This window comes from Patagioenas fasciata, chromosome 3 (genome assembly GCF_037038585.1).
Source record: "Patagioenas fasciata isolate bPatFas1 chromosome 3, bPatFas1.hap1, whole genome shotgun sequence".
Taxonomy (NCBI): Eukaryota; Metazoa; Chordata; class Aves; order Columbiformes; family Columbidae; genus Patagioenas; species Patagioenas fasciata.
The window spans coordinates 121834554-121845684 of NC_092522.1; the positions used below are offsets into that span (position 1 = coordinate 121834554).

The 11131-nt window shown below is 44.3% G+C and overlaps 1 protein-coding gene across 1 annotated transcript; it reads right to left on the reverse strand.

Annotated features, from left to right (window-relative positions):
• Positions 1–414: 414 nt before the first annotated feature.
• LOC136100255 (interleukin-17F-like) lies at positions 415–10655 on the reverse strand. Its single transcript, XM_065835175.2, has 4 exons — positions 10444–10655; positions 3858–8267; positions 2668–2912; positions 415–1404 (listed from the first exon to the last, which is right to left on the reverse strand). Exons 2-4 carry the CDS (start codon positions 3882–3884, stop codon positions 1167–1169), a joined length of 510 nt encoding a protein of 169 aa, XP_065691247.2. The 5' UTR covers positions 3885–8267; positions 10444–10655; the 3' UTR covers positions 415–1166.
• Positions 10656–11131: the final 476 nt, after the last annotated feature.

Sequence of the window (11131 nt, forward strand, 5' to 3'; positions counted from 1 at the left end):
TTGTTTATAGGGATGACATCTTGTCTGGAAGAGGAGAGGACAGACCTTTCCCAGCTCACATGAACCAGGCCAGAGCCCCAGCCCAAATTTCAGCTGCAGCCCTGCAAGGTGATATCTCCCACCTCTTTTTCCACCACTCCCAGAGACCATCTGGAGAACCTGGCTCCATTGCCACCTCCCCTTGTATAACCTCACCACTTTAAGTCCCTTTTTTTGCATCTTTTCATATATTTAGGCCACAAGTTGTCTTGCTCTCCCTTTTACTCATATCACTGCACCGGAAAAAGCCTGATCTTTGTTGAAATCTCTCAGTGCTACTGCAGCACAAACCCAATCTCCATGTCTGCTTTCATTTTGAGCTGCTGTAATACGACATTCTTTTAAATAAAATACAATTTTTATTCAGTGTATAAGTTATTGAATAAATACAGATAGACATTTACCAGGGTTTTTTTGATACTCTGGACACATACCAAGTTATAAATACGGTTATAAATAGAAGACATAATTAGAAATATAAATGCTAATATTAATTCTTCACCATTTTAACACTAAATGCAAGTGGACTCAATCATCTCTCAAAATGTCCTGGAGTAATTCAGCCACTGCTCCCCATGGAGCAGCAGTGACACAAGCCTGGAGTCTAATTAGAATCAGGCCTAGTGACACTTAGGTCAGATTTGCACTAGAAATACGTGAGTGAGCAGGGAAAGAAAAGGGGCTCTGGGATGAGAAAGGGAGGGAGAAGGTGCAGGAGGAGGAATTTTTTGTGGCAGTGCCATTGGCAGGTATACATTAGGGCAATTTGCTGCCAAGAACAACTTTTGAAACTTTAATTCATTTGAGTTATCAAATTGATTTAGGTCATAATGAAGGGAAAAAGAAAAAATAAAAAAGCACTGCTTTGCTGCCTCCCTACTCATAGACACAAATAAAACTTTTCCTCCATTCCCCTCTCTCCCTTCCATCACCAGCGACTGGTGATTCCCATTCTAAAATCCATGAATTAACAGCAAGAATCAATACTTTTAATCTGCTCAGATTTGGAAAGAAGCATCGTATTGAAATCTCGGGATGCAAGACGGGAGACTTTAAGATTTCTCCAAAGAGATGTTCATAGGAAACATTTCTTCTTCCCAAAGCTTTTTTTCTCCTGCTAATCCCTCCTAGGACTGGTGGTGGATGATGGGAGCGGCACACGTGCAGCCCACGGTGATGAGTTTCTTCTCCAGGCGGTAGGTGGGCAGGCGGCCCTGCAGCTCTCGCCGCAGGACGAGGATCTCCTGTTGGATGGGGACGGAGTTGAGGCTGTGGTCCTCCTGCCCCAGCGGGTTCACACAGCCAGAGAGGCGGCACTTGGCGTCAGCGATCACCTGGGGAAAGCGGTTGGGGTCTTCATCGAGCCTGAGGACGGGAGCAGAAAAGGGTTTTATGCACTTGCACAACATGGTTTCGTAGGATGTTCTTGTTTATCTCCATGATAGGACCACGCTCTTTACCTGTGTATCCTCATTATGAGACAAGGACAAACAATTTCCCCATTCTCAACATTTTTGGAATTAAGTCCTAGAAACTGAATCAATTTTGGAAGGGAAATTCTGCCATGTCGTTCTTTAGTAGTGGATGAATGGAGTGGATCTGGGTGAAATACAGAACTGATCACTAGTGGGCCATTCATTTTTGCTTGGTTTTGTTTCAGCTTCAGCATTCAAAAATTTCTTTCAGCTGTGGAAATGCAGAATTACAATGTACTGACATTTTTCATTTCCTAGAGGAATAATTCTTTGACAAAGATCGACAAGAAACCATTCCAATGATTTCCCCTTGCACTGCGAACAGTTTCTCTTGGAGAAATCTCACCCAACATCGAAATGAAAGTGTCTGTCATAAAGTGTTTGCAATATTCACAGGAGTCCAAGCATTGCTGAGAACCAGCCACTGTTCACCATAAAAAAAACACATGTGTAGCATGGCCAGTGCAATTTAGATATGTCCTGGTTTTGTTAAAAACAAGTTTCTCTTTTGGTGAATTTGCCTGTCAGCTAAAGCCTTCATGTTAACTGCATTTTCCTGGACAACCCAACACATGCTTTGGTTAAACCTAGCAATGGAATGCAAACTTATTGATAAGCACGGATGGACATCTCGCGAGAGGGGCAACGAGAAACTGATGACTGAGAGACCGACCAATGGTGTATAACATTTCATTCACATGAATACTTTATATAAAAGTGGGAGATCACGAGGATCTCGTCCCTTTTCCTTCCCTTTTTTCCTCATGGCCGACATTAGGAGAGGACCTTGCTGGTCGTCCCTGTGAACTGAGGCCTAGTGACAGACGGAATCCATCTCCGGTTGGCTACGGAGTCTAATCCAGGACTTTGGGTGCTGGCTCTGCAGTTGCTGAGACTTACAAGATTGGTTTTGTATATTTTGTATTATTTTCTGTATTCTTATTAGTAGCATTAGTAAAACATCTTTAACTTTTCCAACTCTCTTCTCTCTGTCCTTCTTTCCCTCCCGATCGCCTGTCCTGAGTGGGAAGGGGGGGAGACGGAGGGGCAACAGGGGGAAGTGGGGGGGAGAGGAGGTTAACAATACATCTGCCAGGGTTTGATTGTCACCCCGCAATCTTAACCCTCGGCAAGATAACAACTAAACTGTTACCTGTAATCCCAAGGAGCAAGAGACCGGTTCCTGACATCATGGACCGTCCTAAAGGTATGATCTGAATTGCTGATACAAACGTCAACTTTCACCGTTGTGGGGAATTTGAGTTCCTTTTGGTTCAGGCAATCTTCACTAAATGTCACAGCACCACCGTTCTTGTTGGGTTGAGGAGGAACCACCCTCCTATGGGGTGAGCTCCTTACGGCGAGTGCTAGAACCAGCACCAGAACCAGTGATCTGAACTGGGAGAGAGAAAGGTGTTGTTGGCTCAGTTCAGTCAAGAGAAAGAGAGTACAAAGAGCCAAATCTTAACTAGACTGGGCCATCAATGGACCATATAACTAGCAAGAGGAGAAATACGCAGACCATAAGTCCCATCCTGAATTCCTTCACTGGGCAGTGGCTGATCTTCATACTTATATTTGAGCAAGAGGACCCAGCACAAGCAAGTGGTGCGATGATGCTAATAATAATACTCCATTACAACACATGCTGAACTCTGATTCAAAATCTGACTTACAGTTGGCTCTGCACCAAGAAGAGCATCTCTCCAACAAGCTGTGAAAGGTTCTCCTCCACAGTCAAATAGCAATGTCTTGTGATCTACAAGGTGGGGTAAGGACTCAGCTGAGCCCATGCCTAAGCTTAGAAACCTGGATAAGCCATGCACTTTCTCAGGACAAGAAAGGTTGGCCACCTAGCATGTGCCTGCTGGAAATTGCCCTCTCTTGATGAAATCTGAGATTCTTGTGCCATTTCCAGAAGCTCAGGTTTTAGGAAAAGAAGACAGATAAATGCAAAGCTTTTCATAAAATCACAGGATTTGACAATGCTACAAATACTACCCAGGCTTAAATTTTAATGCACATTCACTTCACACTGACATTTCAGCAATTTTGATAGCATGTTGCCTTAGAAAAGCGCTGTCTCTCCCAATCCCAGATCAGCATTGCTGCCCTTACAGATAAATAACGGGTAGTCAGCTGCCTCCTTGTCACTCTAGCATCAAACCCATTTGCAAAAACTCAAGAGAGAAAGCATCTGTATCAGACAGACTTAGCGTCCCGTTCAGTTCCCACTAAGACCAATATGAGTTTCTCTTAGATAACAGCATCGTGAGATCTTCATTCTGCTTTTTCTCTTGCAGTAAATATATCTTAACACTTATGCCAAATGTAAGTACTTACCACTGCAGCACAGCTGGCAAAAGCCATGGCGATGTCTCTGATGCTTTGGGTGGATGCACACAGTGACAAAACACAAGAGTTCTCCTTCTCCGAGACCTCTTCCACTCCGTGTGTGTCTCAAAGCCAGCTGTAGTCTCCTTTTTATAGCGAAGCCCAACCACTACCATCCTTTCCACTGCAGCATAGAGCTGGCTTACCTGACCTGAGGTTAGGAGCTGATATTTCATTTTCTAGCCCACTTCCTTCCGTCTACCTCCAGAAAGAAGAGGGCAAATACTATGTCATCAGAATCCCGAATCAGCCAATACAGTTGATACAGGCAGATAAAGAGATAAGGAAAGAAAAGGAGATTAAAAAAAAAATTTCAGACAGGTTTTTTTTTTCCCTTCCCACCCCTTCTTTCTAATATTAGTGTTATCTCACCACAGACCCATCGGTGGATGCACTTCCACGTGTCTCACACAAACAAAACAGCAGAGATCAGCAAGCTGCCAAGTCAAGCACCCAACAAGGGTTTCAAAATGAGGACAGGATATGGAACTGCACAGCTGAACCTCCCTTTGCTTCAACTGCACGATCCACCCCCACCTCATCCTGGGGATGCCTATGTCCTGCTGTGACCATGCAGGATGAGAGTAGATGCCCAGTGGAAGCCCTCCTGGTGGACCTCAGGACACCAGGACCTGGGACAACTTCCCTACTCATTGTTGAGATCCCATGTTGACACACTCTCTTTGAAAAACTCATGCATGCCCTGGAAGGGCCCTGAGGGCACCAGTCGGCCTTACTGACCTTGACCAGCATCACCAGCAGCCACTTTTCAGTCCAGCATTGTGGCACCAGTCTCTGCCTGAGCTGTGCTGTAAGAGTCCTGCTTTTCTCCCCCTTCTCTGATCTTGTCTACTGAATGGACTTTAGAATAATGTTTCTCCTGGATGGACCCTTGGACACGCATGGTAGAGCATCACCATGGCCATACTGTGCTGCATTTCACCTAGGTCTCCTCTGAGTTCCACATGAGCTGGAGAAAATATATTTTAAAACAGTTTGTCTTTCATTTTAAAGTGTCTGGAAGGGTTGTATTCCCACCACCATGGCAGGGGCTGTAGATGGTGATAGCACAGCAACATGTTAAGGTGTGGGGTGAAGTGTGGGGCCAGCTGGGACTGTAGGACCCCCTTTGGGAGCAAACTCACATGGAGTCAGTTTCCTGGCAAACAACTGGGAGTGTCTTGATTATCCCATGAAAAATCCCACCAAACTTCATTAAAATCACAAATGCTTATAAGGCTTGACAGAATTTAGCAGCTAAAGTCTGGATGGGATTGCTTGCTCCTTAAGGATTGTCCCAATGTGCTCTGCTGGGTCAGTGTATCACACCTGTTCAGTAAAATATACATTTAAGCCCTGAGAGCAAGAAGAAGGTGATGCTGTCCTTGTTCGGAATTGCCAAATCCAGTAGCCCCAAATTCAAACCCAATAGAGACGAGGCTGCTACAACTCCATCCTCCATGTCCCTCCAGCAGTGAAGCTGAGCACGGATTCTCAATAGGTAAGTAAGTACACACACAAATGTAACGTGTATAATATATATACATACACAGATGTCCAGCCACATGGATCAACACGGGCAAAAAACATCACTCAAGTGAACTCAAACAGGACCGATGGCCTCATCTCGTTCCCCTCTCTAGCTGATCAGGATGAAAGTCTGTTAGTGGAAAATAGGTACAGATAGGTACATACAGAGATAGATAGATAGATAGATAGATAGATAGATAGATAGATAGATAGATAGATAGATAGAGATGTATCTCTCCAGCTATTTGCCTTAGACCATCTCTCCAGTAGCTGCCCCTGGATTCCCCGGTCCCCCCATTGCTTCATGCACAGACACAAATACACACCAGTGGGTCTTCGCAGCAGCTACTCCAGACATGACCTTATCAATAGCCAACCCTCAGATGCCAGTCTTTTCAGCAGCTGCTCTAGATCTCCCAGTATCCCCAGCAGCAAATCTGCAGACCCTCTGGTCTCTCCAGTATCCCACCTGGACTTATGGGGACTTATATGGGCCTTCTGCACCAACAACCCGAGGCTAGTCCAGCTTGATGTCTTTAGCATTTCCACGCTGACATACATACCCACACAACACACACACACATACACACACCAGACTTGCAGTTGCTGGGCTTTATGCAGCACTTTCATGCAGGTTAGAGAGTTAAATTACACTTTAAAAAAAAAAAAGCACACTGACCACCATTAATGTCCAATCAGCCCTGATTATCCCTCTTCTCATTATCCTGTTTGCTCCTTGCTGATCCACCCTGATGCTTTCCTTTCCCCAGCTTTGCCCCTACCTTTCAACATCCCATAAGTCTTCCACTATCCCCAAATTCTCTTCCCAACACACCATAACAAGCAAAGCGATGTGGGAAAGTCTCTGACATCGCCTTGTCTGGTGAGTCCCACATCTGGACTTGGGTTGACCATCTTCCTTGGACAACCCTGAAAGAGCCGGGTCATGGGCCACACTGGCACTACATTATTTGGGTTCCTCCACCTGGCACTGCTCCTCTCCTCCTTTGTCTTTGTAGAAAATAATGGCAGAACCTAACAATACCCATTTTATAATTAGGGATGAAAATAACATGGGAAGCAGGAGCAAGGGCTCTACTGTCTGTAATCCAACAAGGATCAGCCACAAACTGGAGCAGAACGACCAATGCACATGCTGTTTCCCCAGAAGAACCAGTAGCTCTCTTTGGGAGTAAAAAGTTATTTTTACTGTAGAAAAGATCATGTAACCAGTTTGATCAGCTTATCTGTGGAGAAAACCCCAAGACAAGCTTCTCCCAAAGCCATGTAGTCAAGCTCAAAGAGCTTGAAGCACAGGACTCTTCACAGAAATTCAGCTTCAGTCCTACAGAAAAATCAGCACATTCCTGGTATTTTCAGTCCTTCAGAAAATCAGGAGCCTCCTACAGATTCATGGAATTTTCAAATGAGAAAGGACTAATCTGGTACCCGCTCTATCGCTTCCCTTGAACAGTATCAGCAGAAAACTCCATTGACTGATGGTTTATGTCACTGCAGGATGTTGTCATGATTTTGTGGTCTGATTCAACTGATAGTTCAGAGACCAGCAACTCGTCTCACGTAAATTTTTCATATTCAGGTTACCAAGTTCACCTGAGGTAACGCCAGTTTTGTGACACATGTTCCTATTCTGACTGTTGACATCTATATGTCCACAAATGCATCTACGGAGACTCAGAGTGTGGAAGACCAAAAGAGGGTAGAATTACCAAAATTCCACTTATACAGCCCAGAAACTGACCCCTTTTTTTTCCCCGACCACTTGCAGTGAAAGGAAAAGGGCACTGCCATGAAAATGGTTTGGATTTTGCAGGTACAGGGTTAAGCGGAAACTGTTACGTGCGATGAAGCAACGACGTTATCACGTCAAACGCTGGGTTGTTCACCCTGACTGTCACTTTCCACTTGCATCTGTGGTCTTCAGCGGCTTATCATTTCAGCAAGGATTCCCTCCTCTTTGACCCGTAATTTCCTACAACTGAATTTGTCTTGAGTTAAAATTCAATGAAAATGCGATCTAAAAGAGGTCACTTAATATGAATCATTATGGCGGGGGGGGATACTCGTTATCTCGAAAAACAGTTCTCTCTCATTTTGTGAGGGCTTGGAGCAGGGTTGGGGACTTGGAAATCAAAAGGACGTTTTAATATCACCAAGAACTCTTCTACATTTTATTTATTATAAAAAAAACCCCAATGTTGGTACTGCAGGACTCATTATGTGCTTAGGTTAAGGTTTTTCATAACACTGCAAGAGCTTCAGGCGTAAGACAGACCTGATTCCAAGTTGGGCTTGGATGCCACATCCTTTTGAGCTCCTCTGAACATTTCAGCTTTCACACCTCACAGGAGGCACCTGTGTCACCTCCCAGGAAACATGGAATTAATACTCCAGAGCGGGAAAAAAGAAAACTACTCAAATGCCTTTGAACCTGGTGGAACAAACACCAAGCACTGAACTGTGACCTGCATTTCACCAACGCTGGGCAAAGAAAGAGCTGCTTCTCAGCTTCATCTCTGGAAATATTCATAGCTGATAGTCATGCTTGGATAATATGATAATTTTCTGCTTTGGAAGTAGGTGCCCTGACATGGAGGAGGGACTAAGGAGACTAAATATGGCTGAACACTTAATAAATTAACAGGACTTATCTGGAAGTAATGTTTCTCAAGCACACTGTCCCATGGGTGGGGTTTATGGCGTCAGTGTCTGCATCCCACCATGATTTCTCCTATAAGAACATGCAGAATTTTGGGGGCAGGTGTCTCATCGCACTCATCTGAGGCACATCAGAGGACCTTCCATAACCTGCAGTGGAAAAGCAAATAAAGGGGCTGAAATCACAACCGCTGAAACCTCCAGATGGCAGGGCCAAATAAATATTTCAGAGCTGAGCTCAGCATCTCAGCTGAAACACAAGCATAGTAGTTTACTCCCGCCTCGTTGGCCACCCCAGGTTTTTCCCTTCATGATGTGTGACACCATAAAAATCAGACAAAAATCACTGACTTTCCGATGTAAAGAGCTGACTGCACATGTCGTGCTTACCCCTGGCAGGGTTTGCTGACAACACTTTGCCACGCTGACAAGACTCATGACCAAGTTGCAGACCACGGTTGAGAGATGTCAAATGGAAAGATCAAATTTTGAGGGGAAATGTGGCTGGATGAACACGCCACGGATACCAGCAGTAGAAACCTCTGCACGGCAAGTACTGCTCCAGCACAACAGCTCTGTGTCATGGCTGGTGGCCCTTGCAGGGGACAAATTGCACCTCCGGGCTCCCTCTATGGGCCGTGGTCAAACCTCATTTTTGGTTACCAGACCTGGTTTGGCTTCACACTTTGGCCAGAGCTGTGGGTTGAGTGGGAGGCAGGGATTAGGTGGTGCTGTTGGAGCTGATGTGGGGATTTCAGCACCAGTTCCTGCAACCTGGGTGGTCACCCATCCCACAGCAGGTAGAATCATAGGATCATTTTGATTGAAAGAGACCCTCAAGATCATTGAGTCCAACCATTGGACTGGCACTAAACCATGTCCTTAAGAACCTCAACTCCATGTCTTTTAAACCCCTCCATGGTGACTCCACCACTGCCCTGGGCAGCCTGTTCCAATACCCAACAACTCTTGTAGATTTATACACATCTTAATTGAACTGAATACTATTTATTTCGTATTCTTTCCTCAATTCTAACTTATTTTTAATGCTTCTGATCCTCTCAAATGGCCATCACCTGTAAATATTAGTAGGAAGTTATTCTGTTCCCTTGCTAACCAAGGTGGTGACCAATGGTGACAAAGGACAAACCCCTATGGGAATCTGCTCTGTTCATCCTCCTCATATGACAACTACTTCTTAAGCAGGTATTTTCCAAGCAAATCTCCACCCACCACCTCCTCATTTCATTTCTAGACTATTTTTTTAGCATGCTTAGGAGAGTTATGTGCAACTATAGCAAAAGGCTAGACATCACATAGAGATGAAACACACCTACGGTTCATCTCCTAACCACAAATCCCATTACCTGTCAATAAACAGCATTAGCTCAGCTTGGTATGACTTACCCTGTAGCTTTGCTATTGCTTTATTGTGATAGAATTTTTGCTTCATTATCTGTCCCTGCAGCTTTTATTTTCTTTCCTTTTTTTTTTCCTTTTCTTTCTCCTTTTATTTTTCAGTATCTTTCCAGTGTTCTTTATCCATCCTCCAAAATTTCCCACGAGGGATCCAATATACTGTCTCAGTTCAACTGACCTCAGTCATCTAAAACCAAGACACCTGCAGCTGAGCTTGGCAATTTAGGCTCGATTTACACTCATCAGAAAGCAACAGGCACAGTTAGACCTCAGTTAATATTTTTTAATTTTAATCCAAATTAATCCTAACTCCTGCAAATCTGTACTGGATGAATCATGACCTAATAGAATGCAAAATTTGTTTCACCCAGTTTGCATTTATTATTATTATTATTACTTCTTCAAGACATACCCTGTTTCCCCAGAAATAAGATCTACCCCAAAAGTAAGCCCTAGCGTGATTTTTCGGGATTATTGAGGATGCTCAAAATATAAGCCCTACTCCAAAAATAAGCCCTAGTTACAGTTCATTGAAAAGTCCATTGAAATAGTGTCCAGGCAGTTATACATGTAAAATAATGAACATGTTTTGGAGCAAAATTTGTATAAGACCCTGTCTTATTTTCAGGGAAAAAGGGTAGAAATCCTTTTCCAGGCTGTCTTCACATGGGATCTTTCCTATCACATCTCTAACATTATTCAAGCCAGGTTTGTTAAGAATTGCAATCTTTATTCTACGGTCTCTTTCCCTTTTATTTATTTATTTTTTTAAATAAGTATCATAAACTCTGTCATCATTTCCATCCACTCTGGAATTTTCAATCTTTGAAGGTCCCTTCCAACCCAAAATATTCTAGTCTATGACCCTAGGCTACAGGACAGTAAAATGAACCAGAGATTTACCTACCCTGGAGCTCCTCCTGGTGTCTTGCGATGAGAAATACAATATTAGCAGTTGCCCAGCTGTAAGGACAGGGAAAACACAAAGGCCTCAGCAAGAAGAGGAGATGGCTCCAAAAAGCCACTCTGGTGCCCTCACTGCTCCCTGATGTGCCCTGAGGAGAGGAACAGCCTCCAAAAGTCAGAGAGAAGCAAGGAGGGAGGAGATTACAATGTCCCCAACTCCTACAACAGAGCAATGTCAATGCAGCAGAAATGATCGGTGAACATTTATAAACACCCAGGCACCTTTCCAGAAGAAAAAGTTCCGTTCTTTCGGCCACAAATGAGCTGTTAAGAAAACACCTACACACTGCAAAAGGTGCCTGGGTACATCAGCCTGTGACTCCTGCCCGGGGTCTGTGCAGGAGCGGGCTCAGCTCCCTCCCGGCCCCACAAACCTCAGAATCTGCTCTTCGTAATTAAACCAGGGACAGAACAAGTCTGACGGTCTCTGTGCTTAACTCAACCTCACTTCTCTCCGTAGTTTTAGAATCATAGAATAATTTTGGTTGGAAGAGACCCTCAAGATCATCGGGTCCAACCATTAACCCAACACAAGCACTAAACCATGTCCCTGAGAACTTCCTCTCTGGTCTGTTCAACCCTCCATGGATGGTGACTCCAGCACTGCCCTGGGCAGCCTGTTCCAATGC

Coding starts and splice junctions, on each gene's coding strand:
- LOC136100255 (XM_065835175.2), bottom strand. CDS start 3,884: ATGGCTTTTGCCAGCTGTGCTGCAGTG. Junction 2,913..3,857: donor TTGCCAGCTGTGCTGCAGTG/GTAAGTACTTAC, acceptor TCTCTCTCCCAG/TTCAGATCACTGGTTCTGGT. Junction 1,405..2,667: donor CTTGCTCCTTGGGATTACAG/GTAACAGTTTAG, acceptor TCCCGTCCTCAG/GCTCGATGAAGACCCCAACC.